Source organism: Petaurus breviceps, unplaced genomic scaffold, assembly GCF_028583685.1.
Source record: "Petaurus breviceps papuanus isolate PSGF00001 unplaced genomic scaffold, PetGlider_PUasm1.0 38, whole genome shotgun sequence".
NCBI lineage: Eukaryota > Metazoa > Chordata > Mammalia > Diprotodontia > Petauridae > Petaurus > Petaurus breviceps.
In genome coordinates, this window is record NW_027186304.1 from 77,502,603 (window position 1) to 77,529,020 (window position 26,418).

The following is a 26,418-nucleotide window of genomic DNA, read 5'->3' on the forward strand; positions in this document are numbered from 1 at the left end:
AAGGAATCCAATGACAGCAAAAGCACATCTTTGCAATCTAGCATATTTAACCAGACATGTCAAAAACCTAAAGCAAGCCATTTTCTTCTAGCATATATGGTCTGATTTTCACAGACCTTGGGGTCCTCAAGAAGAAAAGGGGAAAAACACTTTCTTCATTTTACAGAGAAGATATATGCTATATAAAGTAAATTGATCTTACCCATTAATGTTGCCAGAAGGCACAAGGAGTACATTTCCTTGTCAGAGTGCTCCTGAAATTCCTTAGAAGATATTTTGCTAGTAACAGCAATATCTTCATGTTTCACAGTGTGAGCTGAGTGTGATGCACTGGGCTGACCACCTTCCTCTTTACCTTTTAGGATTTCTATTGTTATCCTATCACCATGTTGTAAGGGCACAGGTTCCTTTTCCATTCCAGCTTTGGGGGGCATTAGCTCTTTAGGAGGAAAACCATATCGAATGCACTGTAAATATGGAGGAATATCAAATTCTCTAGCTATGCTTTCTTGAAGTTCAAAATAGGTCGTTGAGGGTTTGAGTGTAAGCATTGACTGTCGTCCATCATTTGTTGTTATTCGGATCTTCTTCTCCTTGGTAGATACTGGTGAATAAGGGGCCTTGGTAGGAGTAGCAGGAGCAGATGATGGCCCATCACGAACGATGCTTGGAGAAACAGTTCTAGGTTGGGCTTTTTGTTCTTGTTTTAACTTCTCAGTTTTCCGTTTCTGCATCACAGAAGCTTGTTCCGTAATGTTCTGTTGAATAGTTCTTTCAGTTTTACTCATATTTAATTCCTCCTTGTGCAAAGTTTTTGTTTTCTGCCCAGTAAGAATAATTTTAGTTGGAAGCTGAGACTCCAAATCTTGCCCGTGTTGTACATCCTCAACTCTCTGGGCATGAGCACCATCAATATTTACAGGAGTGTAGTCATCAGGATTCTTTTTGGCTGTCTGATGCAATATAGTGTGGACAACTTTCTGAACTAGGATTTCACTCCCAAATTCACCGGGGAAATGTTTGGTAACAAGTTTCATTGCAACGTCATAAACGTTGCTATTCAAAGACACATCACTTTCATACTGGAACCAGTACACTGTTTCTCTGACCACTCTTCCACTCCATTCCAAAGTAATAGGAAAAGCTTCGGGCAGATTGTCATATTCTTTACCTTCCCAATAATGTTTGAATCCACAACCACATTTACCTCCAGTGGATCTGGTATTAGTTCTGTCCCCATCCAAATATACAACAGAACCATCACCTCTAACTCTTCGAACTGATGTTCCATGGCACCAATTACAAGCTGTTAGATTACTCAGATTGTAGTCTGGTATCAGAACATCCTTCAATGAATCATATGAGCACACCAGATTGTTCAAGGGGAAGCTATAATTTTTGTCAGGCCTCAGCTGTCCATGGGTACTTTTGGCCAGGTTGTACAATTTCCCTCCTGGAGCCAACCACTCAGGGGGCACATGAAGTTCAGAAAGGGCACCACAAATCAAACACTTGTGAAGGCGATTATCCATCACTGCTTTTTTTGCAGCTGCTGTTACTTCTTCAGGCTGAACTCCTATTACCCCAGTTCTCCTATAGAAATATTGATGAACATCTGCAACTAAACTAGGATGTATACCATGTTTGTCCATGAAGACTTCCTCCATAGCAGCCACAAGTCTCAGTAAGTATTTGTCCTGCAAACTCCTATCTCCTCCAATCACACATCCACCATCCTCCTCAAGTTTAATATACTTTTTAATGAGGTCCTGAGGCACTCCCCATGCTTTAGGAAGTAGCTTCATGGGCAGTTTGGGTAAAGCAGCCCCTTTTATGCCAACCAAAGGAATATAGTGGTTTCGGCCAGAACTACTCCAGGCGATGCAGATTGGTTTGTTCAAATGGCCATCTCTACCAGTGCACTTCTCTGCAGGGATAAGCCCAGGAAGAAAAGTGGCAGAATAGTCCCCAGAGCTTCTCATGCCACTGAGGGAATCCAGGAGAATAATAGGCCGGTGTAACACATTGGCAAGGCCAAAAATGTGGATGTTCCTCAACCCCAAGGGAACACCCTCAGGTGGCACAAAAAGAGGGTCACATTCGTTGATAATGTCCTCCCACTCAGCAGCATCAATGAAATCATGAAAGAGGGCTTGATATCGAGCCAGGTGTTGCTGAAAGTGCTGCTTAAGATTCTCTCTCAAGGCATGCCAGAATAGCTCCCTGCCCACTAGAGCCCGGGACACAGCATGCACCAAGCAGTGCCCATCCCCATCCACATGCACTGGAATCAAGCACTCCTGACTCCGGTTGGCCCTCTTAATGTCCTCAAGGGTGTCATGCAGGTAGAGCAGACTTCCAGATCGGTCCTTGCCGTAACCAACAGTGTTGACATGCTCGGGCTCAATGAGAAAGGCGCGGTCGCCCAACAGGGCGCAGTCAAACAGCTCGCCCTGATTCATGTCTCGGAGCAGCTTGGCCCTGCCCGTTTGTTTGTCCATCCCATATCGGGCCAGGATAGGCGACAGCAGTTTGCAGTGGTAGTTGGAGAGGCCCAGCACCTTCACCAGCTCCGTGTTCTTCTTGGGGGCCCCCGTCACCCCGAGCAGCGCGTTCCGGAGCAGGTTGTGCAGGACCACGTCCGGGTCGGTCACCTCCTCCACCCCCAGCAGCTGGTGCTGCTCGTGCCGCTGCCCGCACTCCGTGCACTCGATGCTGGCCGAGCCGGAGGCCGGGAAGAACAAACGCGCCTGACACTTGGGGTCCGGGCAGTTCCCGGACAGGATGCGTCGGTCCTTCCGCTTCGCAAGCAACCCCTGAGCCACGGCCGCAGCAGCGGCCGCCGCCGGCGCCTCGGGGGGAGGAGGAGGAGGAGGAGGGGGAGGCGGTGGCGGCGGCGGCTGAGACATCGCTCTCCGCTCTCGGGTCTCGCTCCGCGCCCCGGGCGACCCCTCAAAAGCTCATAGCCCTGACCCGCACCGGCCCCGATCAGTCCGGCCCAGGCCCCGGCTCGCCTGACTGGTGATTCGCTTTCCTCTCTTTATCAGACCACCGCACCGACACCTAAGTGAAGGCGGAAGCACTGGACGCCGCTTCTCTAATTGCTTCTTCACTGTCGTAGCCGTTGCCCCGAACGTAACGGCCTCCACCCTACCCCGCACACTCTCTCACACACTCTCTCTCCCTACCCCTCTCTCACACACAGACATACACACACGCCCTCCCGAGGAGAACGCGCAGGCGCGGCCTTCGCTCTGCCCCCTGGGAATTAGAGTCTACCAGCTTGTGCGTCTGACCTCGGGATAATGAAGGCTTGGGCCGGGTCAGGACTACGAGTGCCGTGAGGCAGTGCGGCTCAGGGCCCCAGCGAAGGAAGAAGAGGAAGGGGACAGTAAAGAACTATGGCAATGCAAAGGCAAAAACAAGATGGCTCGCTTTGCCTGCCGGGAGTTGTAGTCTCGGGCCTCTCCCCGGCCCGCCTGAAGGCGCAACCTTTAGCCAACGAGGGACCACATTTCCTAGGTTGCCCCACGGTGGTACCTGTTGCACTTCCCTACCGCTTCTCCGGATTGGGAGAAGGAAGGGTGCCGGTGAGGACCCGGCGTTGTATGCCGGGGCATGGAATGCGAGTCGCTTGTGTTCATTGCACCTTTAAGTGGATGGATAGGTTTTATGGAAGTAGAGAGAGCTCTTGGGAAATGAGCATCCAGGGAAGTATTGGGCTGGGGAGATTGGCAGAAGGTGAGGACTTATGGGTGTTGGCGGGGGATGGGGAAGAAAGGAAAGGTCTGGGATTCCCCATGACCTCAGGGGATTCCTCCCTGGTTTTTTCAGCCTCGGTGCTCTTCCCTCTGGGCTGGGACGCTGGAGGCAGCCTCTCTAGCTAGAACTGTCACTCCAGGAAATGAGTTCAGTTTCTCTTCCGATTCTTCTTTGCAGCTCACAACATAAAGGTCAAGAGAGCTGAGTCATCTGGGACCAGGGAAGGCGTGGGCTGCCAGGGGAAGGGGGGGCAGTCCGGGCCACCACCTGCTCCTGGGAATCCGACTGACTACAGTCAGAGCCGGTCGGGCCTCTCTCTGCAGGTGGAGTGTTTGTTTACCTTTCGAGAGTTATTTTTACGACTTGCCATTAACCAGGACTGCCAGACTTAATCCTACCACGTTACCCTCCGCGTCCCTCCTGATGGACGTAGATAAATCTCTCTCTCCCTCTCCCTCTTCCCCTCCCGAGTCTGTCTGTCTGTCTGTCCACACACACATCTATATGGCTTACAGACTGTGCTGTCATCAGCACTTCACTTTTCTGGAACAAAGTTTTATCTTCATGGAAATGCTGATGTTGCTTTCTGGAGACTTAGATAAACTGCCTGAACATTTCTGTAAGACTTGGCACAAAATGTAGACAGAAAGTACTGAGCTTGAGGTCATGTGAGTTTCAGAGGCTGCCAAGGAAACTGCCCGTCCTATTAGCAGCTTTGACTCTAGTCACATGAATGTTATGAAATGAGTGCCCTGGAAGGCAGTTCGTTGTTCCCCCACCAGGATCTTGGTGTTGATTCACTTTCAATAATTGTCTACTAATTTAGCCAAAAAAGAACAGTGGCCTGTAGATCACAAAAGCAAAATGATCCCTGTTGTCTCTTAATTCTTCCTCTTTTTTTTAAAAGCCCAAATTATTTTTTTAATATGGTTATACTATTTCACTTACCGTCATAGAATTCATTTTCAAATGCTAGCAATTGGCGTGATAATGTTAATGTCTCCATAGCCAAACCTTGCCAAGTTAAATGAATTCTTCCAAAACTAGTTGCTGAGAATTCATTAATTCATTCTGTGTTTTCTGTAGAATAAGGGTGTCTCTCTCACAATGCCTGGCACATAGTAGACATTTACTAAGTGCTTGTGGAATAAATGGTTCAATATAGGGAAATCCTGTTTCTAAGCAATTGTGGAGTTTACATGTATTTTTTAAAACACCACAATAGTGTATGCAGTAATGATTGCTATATGTAATCAAGTTGTAGTAGTAAGCATTTTAAGGCTCTAAAAGCCTTAGTTTTTGATCAAACCTTAGTAAAGCTGATTGAAAGTGGGAAAGGGTGCTGTAACAATAAGTATTCTTTCAAGAGCAATGTGATGATTTATTTATTTTTGTTTAAAGAGGGCTAGCTGGGGAGTGAGCTCATCTAGGTGGCTCAGTGAGTAGAGCACAGGCCCTGGAGTCAGGAGGACCTGGGTTCCAATCTGGCCTCAGACACTTCACACATGAGGTGTGATCTTGGGCAAGTCACTTAACCCTAATTTCCCTACCCTTCCCCCTCCAAAAAGCAAAAAAAAAGAGGACTTGGAACTTCTGAATATTATAAAAAATATGATTGTCTAAAACTGACTTTTTCAAGCTAATATGTTGTATATATGTATATAATATGCACCATTGTACATATGCATATATACAAAGTATAATATGCAGTAGTGTATGTATACATATACACAACATACAAGCTTGAAAATGTAATTTTTAGATAATCATTTTTTTATCTTCTTTTTTAAAACAACACTTAGAAGTTCCAAGTCCTCTCTAAACGAAAATAAATCATCACATTGCTCTTGAAAGAATACTTATTATTACAGCCCTCTTTTCCACTATTTAATCAACTTTACTGCTTGCCTAACTCCTTAAAGCACTAAGAATATCAGACTTTTATTTAGTACTTTTTCCTAAGTTCAATTACATGAATTATCAAAAACCTTCACAGCATCCTAGTAGGGTAGATAATGTCATATCTTACAGCATTCAGGAACCTCAGAGTTAAGGCAGGCTCTCAGAAGCCATCATCCCTGTTCTGTAAACAGGAAAATTGAGCTAGAAGTTCAGGGTTTCCAACACTCCCTTTGTCATCCAGCACAACAATACATTTTCTTAATTTCCAGCATACATATGTATAATCAGGAAGATAAACACATAAATAATAGAAGTAACTTGAGCCAGGTAAGGTCTAATCTGTAATTGCATCCAGAAATGCTTCTTGGAGGAAGTATGTTCTGAAAGAAAAAAATCTTAGTGGAAATTAATTGTATAGTTCTGAAACCAAGAGATGCCATGCAAAACAGGCTAATAAAGAACAGATTGGGCCCTAAGGATAAGCAGCCCTCTTTCTTTTCTCCTCTCCCCACCCATATATTGAATGGGAGAGATGGCCTTGGTTCAAGCTCCCCTGGTCTAAGGGACAGGCCAGTCAGCCAGTCTAACTGCTAGGCTGAGGCCAGAGTAGCTTTGCCATGGTAACCAGGCTGGAGCACTTGACCCCTGAGCTATGCAGCTGTTTGGTGAAAGGAAGAAGAAAGGATTCCAACAAGATACATTTTTGAGTCTCAGAATTAGCAGAAATGTTCTCCCCTATTGATGATGAGGCACGGGGGATGTATCTGAGGAAGTGTCAGTTCTGATGATACAGTTTGGGGTTGCTGGGAACCTTGAAATGTCAGGGTATAGGGTAGTGTCCCCCTGGAATTAATTCATGGCACTCAAACCTTCTAGTCAAATCACTGGGCTGATTTTAAACTAAGTTTATTTAAACCTATAGTGAGGGTGAGATTCTTAGGGAGTCTGCAATTTAATGGGGTTGAGACAAATGCTTACATACAAAAGGGACAGTGAAAGGGTCTGGATGGGATTAAGGAATGATAAGTAGTCTGGGGTGTGAAAGGACTATCGATAAGTAGGCTAATTAGGTGATCTAAGTGTGCTGGGTGGGCCAGTTGCCTTGGATGGAGGCACCAGTGAGGTCTACTGAAATGTATGGGAAAATTCAGGGACTGAGGGAGTCCAAGCCCCATAACCCCATCATTAGGAATCCTCAGCCTCCACTTAGTGAAGCTCAGTAGTTATTTGTTCTCCTCCCTCTACCCAACCTCCACAGAGGTTATTTACATAAATCTCATCCCATTTTGTACCTCTGTATTTTTAAAAATTAAATATCTACGTGTTTTAGCTTCCTAAATTGGATTGTTAGTTCTCTGAGGCCAGTAGGTGTCCTTCCCCTAGCAATATACCTTCCACACAGATGCTCAACAAAAATTTTTTTTAATAAATAGTTCACGTTGATAAAGCTTTTTATAGTTTTCAAAGCACTTTCTTCACCAACACCTCTCCTCTCCCCTCCCCACATAGAATACCATACCCTTACCTGAGGGCGTTCTGCCCAAAGGAAGGTAAATTTTGATGACTAAAACCTACCTACCGTGTTTCCCCGATAATAAGACACTGTCTTATTAAATTTTTTTGGACAGAAAAACACCAGAGGGCTTATTTTCAGGGGAGGGCTTATTTTAATGAACATTGACAGCAATTTTAATAAACAGGTAAATGTGAACAAAAAAATGTACCTTTATTCAATAATGATCATGTCATCTTCTTCAACAACATCGTCATAAGTGTCCATACCCTGAATTCCGTCCTGGATGTCTTGCACCTCCATTTCCTTCAGAAGAAGTGGACCCAATCTGTCATGTCCAGCAATATAACTCTCTTTAAATGAATATGTCTTGTCCAGGTAACCTGCTCATAGTGCCTTGGTGACACAGCTGTCAGTAATTTTATCCCATGACTTCTTCACCCAAGTCACGACTTCTTGCAGACAGGGCTTCACAAAGTTTCCACGCTGATTTCTTTCCATTCTATTTTCAATGTAGTCATTGACTTCCATACGCAAATGGTCCTTGAATGGCTTGTTTATTGCAATATCAAGGGTCTGGAGATAGGCAGTCATTCCTGTAGGAATCATTACTTGATCTATTCTTCTCTCTGCAAGGAAGTTCTTCATTTCTTTAGCGCGGTGAGTGCTGGCTGAATCCCAGACTATCAGACCTCTTTGGTTACCTCACATAACAAGTGGCAGCATTAAATCAACCCACTTTCTTATAACGGCTTGTGTACACCAGGCTTTTTCGGTTTCAAGAACGTAAATGCCAGATACACGTTCAATCTTATCTTTCTTGCCCTTACTGATGATTAGAGGTGTTGTCCTGCCTCAGCTCTCCTCCGCGGCACTGCTCTCAATGGCGCCAGCAAGCAAATCACTGGGGAAGAACAGGATGACGCGCTCACTGCTGCAGCTCTGATTGGATGCAGCTCGGAGCGCAGCGTGCGTTTCACCTGGGGGAGGGGGGGGGATGGTGCATACAGAGGGTACCGTAATGTAGCATGTAGCACAGGGGATCACCTTCACTACAGTAGCAATCTCAATAGGGCTTATTTTCGGGGGAGGGCTTATTTTAGAGGAATCTTACACAGTAAGGGGAGGGCTTATTTTCGGGATAGGTCTTATATCGGGAAAACACGGTAGTTATCTTGGGGTGTGCTGGCTAGATTTCTTTCTGAAAGACCAGACCTTAAACCCAATTCACTCAGGCTCTTTTTGACTTGACAACCATAGGTCCCATGTACCACTTAATGGTTACTTTTTGGCCCCTAGTAGCTTAGAGTGATTATTAAGTGGTAATTGCTTCTCTTTTGGCCAGCAACCCTGAGGGTCTTCCCCTCCCAGTTTCATTCATTCATTTATTTGTTTGTTTGTTTATTTATTTACATTAAAGGTGCCATCCTTAGACTCACTTCTTAAACTGGTGCATTCACTGAATGAGTGTTGCCTCACTCAGAGTGAGATCCCAGAAAGACCTTAGCTCCCTCTGTATCCTGGATCATCTCCAGTTGTCCTAATCCATATCTGACCTCTGGACCCAGATGACTCTAGAAGAGAAAGTGATACTGTAGACTTTACACAGTATCACACAGCCCTCCCCAAATCGAGTTCATTTGCAAATCATGTTATCATCTTCCCGATGCCATGGTTTCCTTCAAGAACAAATGGGAGGACAAACAAGACAACAACCTATAAGGTAGATAATACAAGTAATATTATCCCTGTTTTATTTATCTATTTCACTGATAAGGAACTTGAGACTTAAAAGGGCTAAGTGATTTGCCCATAGTCATCTAGCTTTATATAATGGAATAAGCACTTGAACCCCAGTATCCTGCATTCTTTAGAGGTGAGGCCTAACAATTGAATTTCTCAGTACATGAGTGGAACCCTGTTTTCTTTTGTGAACCATTGATTCACAGGGGAAAAAAGGTCAATCCAAGGCCCCAGTGAGGTAAAAATGGAACTTAACAGGTAATTTTATTTAATTGATTCCTGTGTTCTTAAGAAAAAATATAAAATTTTCAGTTCATAAGCTTTTGTAATTAGGAATGAAGAACACAAAATTTAAATGATACATACAATGAATAATAAATATGCTTAATTTTCAATTTATGGCCAATTATGTGGAAAAGACTGAGGAACTGAGGAAAAGGTATGAGAATGAAGTAAAGTAAGACAGGGATATGAAATTAAGCCAAAGGCTTATTCTGGAACCTTCTCTAGAAGACTCTTGTAGGGTCTTTAGCTTGTGGCTGGTTACTGCCAAATCCATTTGAATTTGTAACATGGTATTATAGTAAACTAAGAAAAAATAGATGTTGTTTACTATTTATTGTTTAACTGAAACATTGAAGATGCTGAATGAAACATATAAAGTCATAGATTTAGAGCTGAGGGAACTAAAGCCCTGTGTTGTGTCTCCCATTCAGTTGTGATCTCCTCAAAAGAAGGGACTATCTTTCACCTCTCTTTGAATCCTCAGTGCTTACTTAGCATAATATTATTATGACACATAATAATATTATTAATATTACTTAGCACACAGTAATATTAAATTATTATTAAAATTTTTATTTTTTATTAAATTAAAATTATTTAATAATTAAAAAATTATTTTAAAAAACTTAGCCCTTAATAATTACTTATTGAATGGCTAAATGATTAAAGGGTAAGGCTTCATTTCCTGGCTCTAACACTTACTATCTATGTGAACATTAAATCATTTAGTCATTCAATAAGCATTTATTCAGAGAAGTGGACTTGTTGAAGTGTCAAAGGAGCAAGTACAGTCAGTGTGGTATCTGTCATACAATCTCAGTATTAAGCTTCTCTGAAATCTGTGTGCTTCCTTGTGTGTATTACAAGCCATCTACGGATTCTTATCTGGTATAGTTCTTATCCATATCTTTATTTAATCTTCCAAAGAAGATCCACCCAATATATTGGAAGACTTTGTTGGGTTCTTTTCATATTTTGTGTACCAGTGGAACATGTAGGCTGTCTTTCTTTTGTCCCTTCTCCCTACATAACAGGCCCGCCTTCAGATATATTTATCTTTAATGATATTGTGATTCACCCAAACATCTTTCATTCTGCTTTACTCATGCAGATCTTTGTCAGACATATGTGACAGCCCACATGTTATAGCATTTCCATATCTTTCCATCACCCTTAGGTTCACTTGCAGTTCTGATTTTTCTGAGATCCTGTGATTGGCAGCCATGCTGGATCACCAGGAGAGCAATGGTACTAAAAAGTTGGGCTTTTTCAGAAATGGGCAGCCAGGTGCCATTAAAAATGCTGCACATGTTCCCAAATGCACTCAAGCTTTATCTCATCCTATTCAATTTGGGGCCTGGTTCACTATATATCTGTAGTACCTGGGCAAGCTATACTAAGCCATCCACGAAAGTTCTACTCTGCTGTCACATGATGACATGAAGGCAACTCTCAGTTACTGAAAGCTATGTTAGTAAAGCATCAAGTTTGGTAGTCCTACAAGACTAAACAGTCTTTGCATACAAACCTGCTAAACAACTCTATCTTTTGGCCTGGTATTCATAGAGGGAAGAGCCCTAATGCTAATGCTGCCCTCTATAAGTCATAAGACACTGGAAGAACAGGTACTTCCCTAGTTTGATTAGCAAATTCATACCTACTCCCACTACCTTATCCCCCGTCCAGCTAAATCCCATTATGCTCCAGTCCCTTTCTTCCACTGTCCTCTGGAACTCCAGTCCTATTATTATAAAACTTGGCTGCATCCTAGATCTCTTTCTAAATTCTTTCCATCTTTTTGTGTTCCCATAAATCTAGTTCTTTCCTGGTCATCCTTTTCAGTGTTAGTCACTCTTCTAGTATCCCTAGACATATTAGACAGGCAGGCCAAGGATGAATGTTCCTTGCTCCCTGTTGCCTCTTCCAGATTCTCTATCACCATTAGTCAACAATCTGTCCTTTGGGGTTCACTCCATTTGTCCATAAACCTATATAGCGTCTGATTCTAATCAGTCTTCTTACCAGCCTCCAGGTCACTTTACTTCATTTTTCAAGGTGCTGAACATCTAGCTCACAGTCTTTCCATCCCAACCCTTGCCCTCACCCTCGGAGATTTCTGTATACATGCTGATGTTTCCTCAAATGCTCCCAACACCCAGTTCATCAACCTCCTTAATTTTCATGGTATATATGTTCACAACAACTACCCACAGAGATGGCCATATGTTGAATCTCTTTTTCACCCATACCTATGCCACCTCCATGATTTTGAACTCTGAAATATCTCATATTATAACTTCCTTTCTCTCTTCCTAAACCTGCTCTTTATCTTTGCTTCAAACTCCAGTCTTTTCATTCCTTCTGTTCTGGTACTTCACTCTTGAACACCTTTTTGCCTGAGGAAAAGACAGAAGGTAGCAGGAAAATCAAACCACCACCACTGTCTTGACCACCATACCTCCTTGGAGTCTCTCTTGAACTGATTACTGCATCAACAACTCCCTCCTGGGTATCGTAAATGTCCTATGTCTCAGACCTAATGTGTCCGAACAAAACTCATCACATTCTCCCCTATCTCCTTCACAGATTCCTATTTCTGTTGAAGACAACCATGATTTTTATGCATGTGATTCCCAGCTCTCTCCATATGTGTGTGTGTTTATATACACACACATATATATAATATGTATGTCTATATAATTTCTTTCTTCTGAACTCCAGTTCCATATCACTTACTGCTTACTATGCAATTCCAATTAGATGACCTTGGAGATCTGACTGCCATTCCCATGTTCAGAAACCTTCAGGGGTTCCTCACAGAATGATTTTGGGATAACATACAAATTCCAGTTCCTTCCTAAACTTCACATTCCTTCCTAATCCTTCATAATCTATCTCCCACCTACTTCACAGCCTTATTTCATACTAATCTTCAGAAGTCCTCCTCTATCCAAACCAGAATACTGGCTGTACTATTAATGCTCCATTTCCTGACTCCAAACCTTTCCATATATTATCTCCTGTACCTGGTTTGTACTTCTTATCTCTGCTTCTCAGAATCCTTTTATTCAACCCTCAGCTTGGGCTTCTCTGTGTATCTTTTCCTGAACCCCCTTCTTGGTAGAACTTCCCATTGAACAGGGACTGTTCAGTTTGTAACTAACATGGTGCTTTGACCAGAATAGGTGCCTAATAAATGTTGACTTCAATTGAATTGAGTTGAATTGAATTGACCAACTAATTTTATTGCTTATCCAGTCTTCCCTTTCCAATGTTTTTCCCATAGCTTTCATTTCTTTTCCATTTTTTCCTCTTCACTCCATTTATAAAAACATTTTTAAACTTGTTTCATCCCTTCCTAGAATTACAGTTGAATTTGGGCCCATGCTGTGTTTTTTTTTTCTGAAGCAATGCTTGTAAGTGTTTTGGAGTCTTTTCTTTATTTATGTCTTGAGTGTCTCTGCTACCACAATGGCTTACTGTAGTGGGGTTCTTTTTTGTTTGCCCATTCTTCTTCCTGATTTTGAACTTGATGTTAGGCTCTGTGACACTTCTAGAAGGAAGATCTGGACTGGTTCTGTTGCTGCTTTCTTGGGGTATTGAGTGTTGTATTACTCCAGGATCTCAGTGACAGACTGGGGGTCTACAAACTTTCAGTGGTTCTAAAGTGATCAGATTTAGAGCAAAGCCAGGGCTGCCCCTGTGGTCTGAGCAGGAGAAGACTGCTACAGTGCTGCACCCCATCAGCCAACTGGAAAGCTCTGTTGGCTCAGAGCAGCAGAACTGTAGGCTCTGCTTTAGAATGGGGTGTCTGCTGTGGTCATTCCTCTGCAAGCTGGGCTAGAAGTTGGAAGTGAAACTCCGTACGAGAGGTCTGGGCAGCCACCGCCACTCTTTCTCCATAGACTGCCCAAGCCTCACTTCCCTGGAATATCACTGCCATGTACAGATACCCTTCTGCTCTGCCCAGGATCTGTGACATGGGGCTGAGCAGTGAGAGGCAAAGCTCCCAGTTGGCACTTGTCCTAATCACAGGGCCCTAATGTGGGCCAGGATATTGATCTGAGATCATCTCTTGCCCTGGAGTTCAGTCTCTCAAGGGGTGCTGGAGTGTACTGTGTATATCATAGTGCAGCATGCACCTTGCCTGAGCCCATCCCCAGTGTTCACAGGTCTCCCTGCCTGTCTCCCTGTGATGAGCTGGGCTGGACAAAGGCTTCACATGACTTTTTTTTCTGGATTTCTCTATCAGGATTTGGTCTGACTCATTTTCTAGAACTCCTAGGAAGATATTGTGGAGAGGAGCTCATTACATTGCTTCCTATTACTCTACCATCTTGGCTGTGCTTCAAGTGAAAAACTTTGTGACAGAGTTATTCACAAGTGAAATGGACCATCTCAGGAAGCAGTGGGTTCCCCCTCACTGGAGGTTTCCAAGAAAAAACAGCCATTTTTATGTTCATCCCCTTGTCAGGGATGTCATAGAAATGGTTTCTGTTTAGTTATTAGTTGGAGTATGTGACCTTTGAGATCCCTTCCAATTTACATTCTAATAAGTAGTCCCTGATTTGGGGACCTCCTAGGAAAATTCTAAGCAGGGGTGGTTAGGTTGCACAGTGAATAGAGCACCAACCCTGGAGTCAGGAGGACCTGAGTTCAAATCCAGCCTCAGACACTTAACACTTACTAGCCGTGTGACCTTGGGCAAGTCACTTAACTCCAATTGCCTTCCACCCCTCAAAAGGAATAAAAAAAGAAAATTCTAAGCAGAAGGAAGTTGTCCTGGAAGGACTACCCTCTTAGCACACAAAAAAGTTTTCTCAGCAAACAAAACCGGTAACTTAGTCTTCAATAAATCCAAAGACCCAGTTACTGGGGTAAACTCGTTATTTGACAAAGATTATTGAGAAAAGTAAAAAAAACAGTCCAGCAAAAATTATGTTTAAAGTAACACCTCACACTACATGCTCCAAATGGATGCATGACTTGGATATAAAAGGTCACATAATAAGCAAATTAGAGTGAAAAAAGAAGTTACCTTTTGGATTTATGGATAGGGGAAGAGTTCATAACCCAACAAGTGATAGAAATTATCACACAAGATAAAATGGACAATTTTGAATACACAGAATTTATTAAGTTTTGAACAAAACCAATGTAGCTAAGATTGAAAAGGAAACAGTTAATAGAAATGAAAAAGAATCTTTATAACAAATTTCTCTGGTAAAGGTCACGTTTCAAAGGCATATAAAGAAATGGTTCAAATTTATAAAAAGAGCCATTCTGAAACTGAGAAATGGTAAAAGGATATGAACAGACAGTTTTAAAGGGAAAATAATCCAAGCTATCCTTAGCTATATGAGGAAATGCTCCAAATCACTAATAATTTGAGAAATGCAGTTTAAAGCAACTCTGAAGTTCTGCCTAACACCCATTAAATATGTTCTAGGGCTGAGGGAAAACAGTCTGTTGATGAAGCTGTGGCAGCTGGTAGTTCAGTGGGCAGTGAGCTGGACTTGGAGTCAGAAAAACCTGAGTTCAAATCTAGCCTCAGACATTTCTTAACTATGTGATCCTAGGTAAGTCCCTTAACCTCTGTTTGCCTCAGTTTCCTCAACTGTAAAAAAAGGAATAATAATAGCACTGACCTTGAAGGGTTGTTGTAAGTCTCAAAACAGATATTTGTAATGCATTTAGCAGATAAATTGTTTTTTTGTGGTTGTTTTTTTGAATGCAAAATGCACACTTGTCAAAAAGACTATTTTATGGAGTACTTATGCAGGGCAAGTGCTCACATGGTGATGAGAAGTGATACAAGGATACTCTCAAGGTCTCTCTTAAAAATTTTGGGATCGATTGTGTGATATGGGAGACACTGGCACAGGACTGCTTAGCATGATATGCCATCATCAGAGAAGGTGCTGTGCTCTATGAGCAGAGCAGAATTGAAGTAGCTCAAACAAAACATGAGATGCTCACATTTCGATAATTCACCCCAAATGTCCACGTGAACTATCTGTGCCTAATCTGTAGTATAACATTCCAAGCTCGTATTGGTCTGATCAGCCACAGTTGGACACACTGTACCTTGACTTTAGCCTCATGATGTCATTTTGGTTCTCTTTGAGAATGAAGGCCAACAACCAATAAACTATGTAAATGCTTATTCCCTTCCTGGTGAATTAGTACAGCCATGTCAGACAACAACTGGGAACTGTTCTGAAAAAGTTGCTAAACTGTGCATACCCTAAATATACTACTAGTAGTCCTATGTCCCAAAGAAAGAAAAAAAGACCCGTATGTATAAAAATAGTAGCAATTCTTTTCATAGTAGCTAAAAATCAGAGATCAAAGGGGTGTTTTATTAGGGAATCATTACATAAATTATGATATATGAATGTACTGAAATACTTTTATGCTGTAAGAAAGGGTGAAAGATATAGTTTCAGAGAAAACTGGGAAAATTTGTATTAATTGATTCAGGGTATAGTGAAAAGAGCCTGAAGAACAAGCTGTACAATATCAAGAACATTGTAAAAATGAACAACTTAAGAAGACTTAAGAAATCTAATCAACACAGTTGGTCAATCATGATTCCATAGGACCCAGGATGAGGAGATCTATATCTATCTATCTATCTATCTATCTATCTATCTATCTATCTATCTATCTATCTATCTATCTATCTATCTATCTATCTATCTATCTACACTACCTACTTCCTTACAGAGGTGATACAGAATGAAACAGATTTTTTGGATGTAACCAGTATGGAAATTTGTTTTGCTTAGCTGTGCCTATTTGTTACAAGGGCTTTCTTTTTCTTTTTTTCAGGGGGAGGATAGTGTGGGGGCAGAAAGGAAAAAAGAACCACTTTTTAGTTGAAAAAAATTATTTAAAAAAACCACTAAGCTTCAGTACATTAAAACTTGGGCAATTGCCACTTTTGTCATTGTCATTATCTTAGTTCAGTTCCATTCAACAAACATTTCTTCAATGCCTACTATCCATAGGACAAAATTTAGATAGGACATAGCCCCTATGGATTCAATTAAATTCAGCAAATATTAAGTGCTTGCTATGTACAAGATACTATTCTATCAATCCTTTTTTTTATTTGTTTTTGTTTTTTGGAGGGGGATTGCAGGGCAATTGGGGTTAAGCGACTTGCTGTGATAGTAATGGCAATTAAAGATTCCCCTGTATTGGCTTGGTTTTCAAATTGATTGTGTTAAAACCCAGAGCTTGTTAATCCCACCTGTGGGATGGACTTGTTGATGTGAAAAGAAAGTCCTGAACTGGGAGGAGCTGGTGACATAGATTTGGAGAGACAAGAGAGAGGCAGAAGAACTTTTTGGAAGCAGCACCTCGTGGAGGCAGAGAGAGACTGATAGAATTGCTGGGGGCCACTTTGAATTGCCCTGGACTTTTGAGACCTGCCCCCTGAGCTACCAAGGACTGAGGAGACATGGCTGTTTTGCTGGTACTTTGTCTGTCTGTTTTGATGTTGTTTTGCCAGATTTGTCCACTGGTGAAAGACAGTCCTGTTGTTGAAGAAGTCCTGGAACCTGGCTGCTGGCTAAGAGATCCTGAGACTGTCCTGCAGACAGAGAGTGAATACTGTCCACTGGTGAAGGACAGTGCTGTTGTTGCAGGGGTCTGGAGACTGTCCTGAAGACAGAGTGAATACTGTCCACTGGTGAAGGACAGTGCTGTTATTGCAGGGGTCTGGGAAACTTTCTGTTGGTTCAGAAGCCCTGAAGAAGGATTTTCTTGTTGTATGTTTACAGAAATCCTGGGAGAGGGTTTTGCTAATGTTTTCAGGGGTTCTAGGACTGTTCTACAGACAGAGGATGAATTAATGAAGGGACTGGCAATGTATCTTGTGGGCTTGCTAAGCCTTGTCTCCCCAGGAACTAAGATTGCTGAGAACTTGCCTTGTGTCAAGATGAAGAAAAGACCTCCATTTGGGTATTAAGTGCTGTGCTTAAACTTGATGTAACTCTGGGGTAGATTCAATTGTGATCCAGGGGTGGGGAACTTTTGACCTTTTTGTGTTCTATGGTTGAGCAAATGAATGTACTTTACTTAGATTGGAAACTAATCTCCATTAGAGAAGAGGGACTTTGTGGTGGACTAAATGAAGGTACAGCCTAGGGGTGGAGTAGTATTTAGAACTGGGACTTTGTAATTGATTGAATGAATGGAAGGTCCTGGGGTGGGGTAGTACTTGGAGATTATTTAATCACACTTAGTAAATGCTGTATTTTGAACGATGTCATGTTTTGACCTTCTCTGTTCTTACTTTGTCATTGAATAAAATGGAGAGCACCTATGCTGGTATTTTGAACCTTGGGAAGTTGCCTCTCCTTGGCATTACATTACACTTGCCCAAGATCACACGGCTAGTAATTGTGATCAAGTGTCTGAGGCTACATTTGAATTCAGGTCCTCCTGACTCCAGGGTTGGTGCTCTATTCACTGCGCCACCTAGCCGCCCCAATCAGTCCATTTTAACCCTGTATCAGAATCTGGCCCTGCATCAGGGTAACCAGAGAGATTGAGACATTTTCTTAGGATTAATTTGGCCACTTGGGACTTCTGGGACTGCACATAGAAAGTTCTGGGGGAAAGAAAATGGAAAGAAAGTGGAGACAGTGGACACTAAGGGGGTAGAAAGTTGAGTCATCTCATCATCTTGCATCCAGTAGGAATTTATAGAGTTACTCAGCATGAAATTCATGCTTCTGTGATCTTGGCTTCAAAGACTGAAAGAAGAGGCAGTTGCTAAACCATTGGGCCACCACCCAGGCTGACAGTTCAGCTGCTGCAAGGAAAGAATGACCAAAGAGCACTGAGCTTAGTGGACCAGGTTGGGTGAGATGAGCCAAAGATGGATTCTTGCTCCCACCATTCAGGAGAAAGCAGTTGTTCTTAATTGTATAACTCATCTGGAATTGCACTTTACCTTTATGCAAGTGAAAGAAATTAACACAGAAAAAACCTGGTTTAAGTGGCAACTGGTTGAATCCAGTCAGCAGGTATTCACAAGTATTTCCCTTTTCCCCAATGCAATTTCTGTCTATTTCATTGTCATTCATTGTTTATTTTAGTGTTATAGCAAATGTATTAGTGGCTACTACCATTTCTTTGTGTATTGTTCTGTAGGTGATGGAAATTGGGAACCAACAGAATCTGGAAAAAATGTCCAGAATCCATTGTTAAGGCAAGCACCCACATTAGTGGGATGCAACTGAACAATTAACTCTCCACAGGAACATCTAAAACAGGTGGTGCTCTCTGCAACTGCCTTCTAAGTCAGCTCAAAGTGATTAAACAAGAGAAATAGAAAGGAAAAGAGATTTATAATCTTAATCTGAGCAATCACTCCCCTAGATTTCATATGTGCATGCCTGTGCATGTCTATACATACACACATATGTATTGAATATTTTAATGAGACCCAAAGCCTAGGACAAAGAGGGGGGAGATATAAGGGACTGCATTGAGGTGGGTTCACCTGGCTTTCTCTACTCCAAACATCAGAGCCTATACGTCAAGAAAGATTTTACTCATGACAAGTGGTACATTCAAAAATGCTACCCAATCATGCATTTATTAAGGATAGCACCGTGTTAGGTACTTGGAATACAAAGACAGAAATTTAAAAGTCCCTGTCTTCAAAGAACTTACATCCTTCTAGGGCAGAGAATTGTAACCAATTTTATGTCATGGACCCCCTTAATCTGGTGAAGCCTCAGAATATTTGTAAATGCATAAAATAAAATAAATGGGATTACAAAAGAAACATACACATACACACACACACCAAGTTCATGGGCCACAGGTTAAGAACTCCTGTTCTAAGGAGTACAAATAAATAACAGATAAGTAAATACAAGAACATTTTTGAAAGGAAGGAACTCTAGCAACTAGGAAGCTCAGGAAAGACTTCTGATATGAAGGGACACATAAGCTGGATAATGAAGGAAGCTACGATTCTGTATGGAAGAGATGAGAGAGAAGTTCTGCATATTGTCATACAAAGGCGCAGAGGTAGATATGGTATGTTGGATAGGGAGTGTGGTATATGTAGGCCAATTTGAAGGTATTTTAAATGTGGGAAAGGGATTAATGAGAAATAAGTCTAGAAAGGTTAGAGTTAAATTGTTATGAGTCTAAATACCAGGATGAGGAGGTTGTGTTTCAATCCTATATGCAATTGAAAGTCACTGAACATTCAGGGGGTAGGGTGTGGAGGTGACATAATAAGAACTATGTTTTAATAAAACTTTTGGCAGAGTATAGAGGATATACAGTGTTTCCCTGATAATAAGACACTGTCTTATTATTTTTTTTGGACAGAAATACACCAGAGGGCTTATTTTCAGGGGAGGGCTTATTTTAATGAACATTGACAGCAATTTTAATAAACAGGTAAATGTGAACAAAAAAATGTACCTTTATTCAATAATGAATTCAATAAAGAACAGGATGACGCGCTCACTGCTGCAGCTCTGATTGGATGCAGCTCGGAGCGCGGCGTGTAGCACAGGGGATCACCTTCACTACAGTAGCAATCTCAATAGGGCTTATTTTTGGGGGAGGGCTTATTTTAGAGGAATCTTACACAGTAAGGGGAGGGCTTATTTTTAGGATAGGTCTTATTATCGGGGAAACACGGTAGTGGAAAGAGGAGAAGCTAGAAGTTCAATTAATAGACTTGCAAACCCACTGGAGAAGGAAATGGTCAAACACTCCAGTATCTTTGCCAGAAAAACCTTATGGACAGCACTGGCATGCTATGGTCCACAGGGTCATGAAGAGTCAGACAACTACTGAACAACAACAATGAGAAGCAATAGTATGGATGAGAGGTAAGAGTGTCTGAACTAGGTTGGTGGCTATGTGAATAGAGAGAAGGGGACAAATGGAAGAAATGGAGTAGAAGTAGAATTGGCAGGTTGTGTCAATTGCTTATATTGGGTGAGAGAATAAGGAGAGGCGAGGTTAAAGACACTTCAAGGTCAGCTTGGGTGACTATAAGGTTAGTGATCCCTCCAAAAGAAACAGGGAAGTCTAAAGGAGAGGCAGGTGGGGGTGGAGGTGGGATGGGGAGACCAATTTCTGTTTTGAACTTGTTGAGTTTAAGATGCCAATGGGACTATCCACTAATTGAGTTCTTATGCAAGCATAATTTACTCTCTGATGAATGAATGCTTGTACTGTTGAAAGAAACATAGGGTTACCTCAACTAATTACATTGATTAGGCTTCAAACAACATGACATTAGATGAAAGAATGTTGCACAAAGCAAAAAAAAAAAAAATAGGATTGTTAGACCCATAGCAAGTAAGAAATATACTTAAAGGTAGAATGTCTTATTTTGGCCTGGGACTGTGATTTCACCAATTTAGGGAAATCCCAGAGTGGAAATGCCCTCCAATGATGCAGCTTGACAACTTATCTGCAGCCACGAGCCTTACAGAGTTGCCTGAGCCATGGAGAGAGGAAGAGATCTGACCACAGAAGCACAGCTAATGTGCATCAACAGCAGGTCTTCCTGACTCCAAAGCTGACCTTCCATTCCATATCCAGATCATTCTTCTCAGTGTCCCTTTTAGTCAAGTTCAAATGTCTATTGTATAAGAATGCTTCTTTCAGAACCTTATGTTCTTTGCATGTCTTTATTCCCCTGTTTGACCTTCTAACTGCTTGAGGGAAGCCAGGTCTTCTGCTTCCTTTGGTCCTCTCCAAAATAGCAGACAACAGAAATTAATCCATGGTCCATGATTGACTAATGAACATTTCTTTCCTTCAAAAGGTTCCTTATAGAAGTCTCAGAGTACCTTCCCCAGGGCACCCTACCCATTAATTCCCATATTTTGCTTTGCTCTTGAGATGTCTTCAAGGGCCAAGGTAGCACAAGGGCCAACTCCTTTTTCTGTCTTCCTGGATGAGATGGACCACCAAGGCAGAGCAGGCTGAACCCAAGGCTAAACCCAGACATAGATAAAATGACATCAGTACCCTAGTAGCCTCTGCAAGTTCCTTGGGCATGATCCTGGGGCCATACATTAGTGCCAAGGTGCTGAGATAGCCATTGCTGACTCCTAAGAGTGAGATGAAGATGGATGGATATATATCAGAATTAAAGAATACCTTGTCCAGGGGGGTACTGGGGCTGATAGTTACAATGAAAAGGGGAATAAAAAAGTAGGACTGGCCTCCTAGTTCCTTAGGAACAATGTTACAACTATGTTTCACGACTTTATGGTAAGGTTTGGCTCCAATGTTTTAATAACAACAAGTAATGTATTAACAACTATTGTGAAGTCATGTTGATCCGGGCAATGTTATATAGAGTATGCATGTGTTCTCCAATGTTTAAATTTCAGTGTCTTAGCCTTAGCACTCTTCAGTAGAAAGCAATCTTCCAGAGGGCAGAGACTATGACAGTTTTTCTTCGTATCTGAAGCCAGCTAGGTTGACTTTGGTCCTCAAACAACATACTATCAAGAGCCCTAGAACACACGTCATAAATAATAACTCATTACTTTTGAATATATAGCACATGAGGGGAGAATTTTGAGTAGCATTCTCCACATTTTATAAATGAGAAAACCAAAACAGGTTAAATGATTTGCCAGAATTACACAACTTAGTAACTAGTCAGAGCCAAGAAACACATTTTTTTCTATTAGCATTTTTCTATTGCACCATGCTGCATCTGAATGTTTGTTGTTGGTGTTACCATTGTGACATGGTGACACATACTTAGACGAGATTAGAAAAAAAAAAGGAAATGAGAGGGAGCTGCTGGCATGGTGAATGAGTGATCCTTAAAGCCAGGGAGGCCTGGGTTCAAGCCTCATTTCTGATACCTAGTGACTATGTGACCTTGGGCAATCATTTAACCTCTCACTTCTCTAAGACTATAAGTTGCCCAGAATTTGCCAACCTGCATTTGTAGAGGTAGTTTCTTTCTTTGGGACTACCCTCTATCAATGAAATCAAAGGTCTTTCACCAGATCTAACAGACTTTTCCAAGGCCACATAGGTGGGAAGAGCCAGGATGGGAATCTATGTCTCCTAACTCCAAATTCATTGTTCTATCCACTGTATTAGCAATTATTGGAAAGTCATAAAACTCTGAATCTTGGGGTTTAATTTTACATGAAATGTAATACATGTTTTTATCTCTGGGTATATTTGCCACAGCTTATTTTAATCAACAATAATATACCTTTCATTTCAACATTGAATCTTAATGTATCCATGAGCAAACACTAAGTAGTTTCATAATTTTTTGATGAATACATAAGTAATATATTTAGATAAACCAGCAATATGTAAAAATCACTATTCTTTTCTTGGCTCATTTAGACTTCATATATTAATCCTAGAATGAAAGAGAAAGTCTTGTTTTTCTAAATCCTTCCAGTTATTGTATGAATATCTAACAGTAATGAAAAATAATCATTTTGAAACCAATTTCTACAAGCCAATATTTTGTAGACTACAGAATAGTCGCTGTGCTTGTTTCATCAGTGCTATATTAGTGCATTGGCACTAGGTGTCAGCATACAACTACTCAAGAATTAATGCCTCAGAGGATTTACTTTCAAGAAAAGGCCCTAATGCTATTAACAGACTGGATAGGCAAGCTGACATAGTAGATAGAGAGCCAGCTTCAGAATCAGGAAGACCTGCGTATAAAGAATATTGGCAAATATGACCCTTTACATATCATTTTACCAGATAATGCCGAAGGCAACTCTCTAAGACTACCAGTTGATAGAAACATTTTCCTCACTAGGAATTCCTCCTACCAATGAAATCATAGGTTCAGGCCAAAAAAAAAAAAAAAGAAAAACAAAGCCCAAAGTGACAGGCTTAGAATAATTCATTAACATTATACCTGCACAAAAAAAGAGAAGATTTATCATATAATCTTTCCCTATTCAAAAACAAGGTGAAAAATATGTTAAATGACTAGAAGGGATCTGAAATGCTAGGAGAAATCTTGAAGTTGCTAAATGGCTTGGTCAATGTTTGACATAATTATAAATAAAACATCCATATTTTTAAATTGTATAGTTTTTTCTACTTTATTAAACTCAGCCATAAGAAGGGATACCAGTGATTGCTGGTATGGGGGGAAGAGAACTGAAAGGACCTAGACTCCAATCCTGGCTCTTCTACTTCCTACCTGTATAACTTTGGGAAAGTAATTTTACCTCCTAGGACTCAGTTTCTTCATTTATAAAATAGAAGATTGGACAGATGACCTCTGATGTTCCTTCTAAATCTAGATCTATGATCTTATGTAATTGGTCCTTATTTAGGTATAGGAGGTATATTGTAAATGTGTTTTTGCTTAATGGGAAGATCTTTCCCATTCATTAACAGGCCCATGTAACCTACTTGAGTCACAGGGAAGCCCCAGTCACATGAGTCTGTGGTGGGAGGAGCTTGCTGAACAGGTGGAGCAGAGCTCAGAGAAAGTTGGTGAGAGCAGTTAGAGCTGAGGGAGAGAGGAAGCAGGCATTGAGCTGTGAGTGTTGTTTGTGGGAAGGCCTTAGCAGGGGGAAGGCTTGGGGATGGCGGTGCCATCTGAGGTGTTATTGTGTATAGAATTCTTTGTTGCTATGATAAAATTGGCTTTCTGGTGTTTGAATAAATGTTTTGGTTCTGTCTTCCATGTGGAGAGTCTGTTATATCTTGCAATTCAAACCTGGGAATACAATGGTATATTCATAGTGGCTTCTGTGGGTATCACATTGGTGAAATAGGAGGGGAAAATAGATATAGGAGGGCACTTGGAGTCAGAACATTTGCCACCTTTGTGACCTTGAGATGGTTACTTAATTTGTCTTAGTTTCAGTTTTCTCATTTATTATTATTATTTTTTAGGTTTTGCTTTTTGGAGGGGGGAAGGTAGGACAATTGGGGTTAAATGACTTGCCCAAGGTCACGTGGCTAGTTTTGTGTTGTGTCTGAGGCCGGATTTGAACTCAAGTCCTCCTGACTCCAGGGCTGGTGCTCTATTCACTGTGCCACCTAGCCACCCCCAGTTTTCTCATTTTTAATATGGGAATGATATTTTCAATGTTACCTCACACAGTAAAAGCCTTTAAAGTGCTTTGTTAATGTTATTTATTATTATTATTTTAATATCTACCATATGCTAGGCCTCTAGATTGTATGCCTATTGTCTGAGACCCAAAATTGCTCACATCAGATACAAAGATAAAAACCAACACGGTTATTTTCCCTCTAAGAGTTTATGTTCTACTGGGGTGAGGGATGGCATGGGGGTAGGAGGGAGGGGCTAGAGAAGAGGAATAAGGCTAAGATATACTGAAACTTAAACACTAAAGTGTAACTTCAGTATATTCATATATTCACATGAACTTGGCGATTATCACATCAGCAAAGAGTTGATTGGTGAAGTTCCCCTTAAGAAAAGAATAGACCATAGCAAGCCCAAGATGCCATTTTGATCATGACAGAATGGTCGGTGCTTTAATAGCAATTGAGTCTGAGCAAAAGCAAAACTAAATTATGAAACACCATCCTAAGGATGGTAATATTATTTTGAGTAGTTTAAGATGTTGGGCTAGGCATTTCCTATTGTATATCTCAAGGAAATTGAATCATTTCCATTTTGTGATTTGGGAATCAGAATGAGGCTTTCATTTCTCTATTAAGGAATCAGATGATTAAACACATTTTGTAAAATAACAGGACTATAGTGCATATATTGATTGGAATAAATAAAAGCAATTTGACCAAATCACTGAATGTTTTGCATTTCTTTGAAGGTTGTACTATTAATTTTGGCTCACCTTTTTTTCACATAATGCTTTTAAGTACTCTAAAACCTTAAGTAATTTCAATTAAGACTTCTGAAAAGGTAAAATTTACTTCTTCAGTGCTTTGAAAGATCCATGTTTTCATTGTGGGGCATACTTTCCAGTGATCTATCACCACCATATTTTAATAGATGAAAAAAGTTGAAATTTAATAGGAATGAATGTAAAGTTCTATACTTAGATTTTTTGTTTTTTTTTTCATTTTCAAATGCTTTACTAACTTCTGATTTACATCATTCATTTCTGCCAGATTTTGAGTTACAAATTTTCTCCCTGTTTTTCCCCTACCCACTTCCCCAAAATAGCAATCCCACAGGATATCCCCTCCTCCAATCTGCTCTCTCCCATATCTTCTCCCATACCCCCTTCAACTTTTCCAGTAGGGCATGGTGGATCTCTATGCCCCAGTGCCTGTATATCTTATTTCCCAGTTACATGTAACTTAATATTAATAATAGTATATATACATATGTTTATATATATATACATATTTTTTTAAACATTTGATTTTAAAACTTTGAATTCCAGATTCATTCCCTTCCTCCCTTGTCACCCACCCTTACTGGGAAGATAAGCAGTTCAGTATAGGTTGTACATGTGTAGCTAAAGCAAAACATTACCATAGTAGATATATTGTAAAAGACTAACTATATTTCCCTCCCTCCTATCCCACCTCCCACTTGTTCTATTCTCTACTTTGATCCCATCCCTTTTCAAAAGTGAGTGCTTCCAACTTCCCTCCCCACCCCAGCCTGCCCTCCCTTCCATCATCCCCCCTCTCATTGCCTTCCCCCCTACTCTCCTGTAGGGCTAAATACCCTATTTAGTGTGTATGTCATTCCCTCCCCGAGCCAATTCAATGAGAATAAGGTTGACCCATTCCCTTTTGCCTTCCTATTCTTCCCCTCCATTGTAACCATTTTCCCTTGCCTCTTCTATATGAGATAGTTTACCCCATTCTGTCTCTCCCCATCTCCTCTCATTATATTGCTCTCTCACCTCTTAATTTCACCTTTTAAGTATCATGCCTTCCTATTGAATTGGTCCTGTGTCCTCTATCTATGTATACCTGTAAACATATATACACACATTCACATATGTATTCATATGCCTGTTTACCCTCCGATATAGACATATATATTTCTATTCCCTTCAACTTCATACTGAGAAAAGTTTCATCAGTTATAATTATCGTTTTTCCATGGAGGAATGTTAATATTTCAACTTTGATATGTGGCTTATGATTTTTTTTCCCTGTTTACCTTCTCAAGCTTCTCTTGCTTCTTGTATCTGGATGTCAAATTTTCTATTCAACTCTGGTTTTTTCATCAAGAA

At 41.0% G+C, this 26,418-nt stretch overlaps 1 protein-coding gene across 1 annotated transcript in view; it reads right to left on the minus strand.

Annotated features, from left to right (window-relative positions):
- The window catches only part of VCPIP1 (valosin containing protein interacting protein 1), a 36,829-nt gene extending 33,599 nt beyond the window's left edge, over positions 1-3,230 (minus strand). The window contains exon 1 of the mRNA XM_069100051.1: positions 203-3,230. Coding sequence (XP_068956152.1) covers positions 203-2,909 — 2,707 coding nt within the window. The 5' untranslated portion in view covers positions 2,910-3,230. The remainder of the gene's footprint in view (positions 1-202) is intronic.
- Between the last annotated feature and the right edge of the window lie 23,188 nt (positions 3,231-26,418).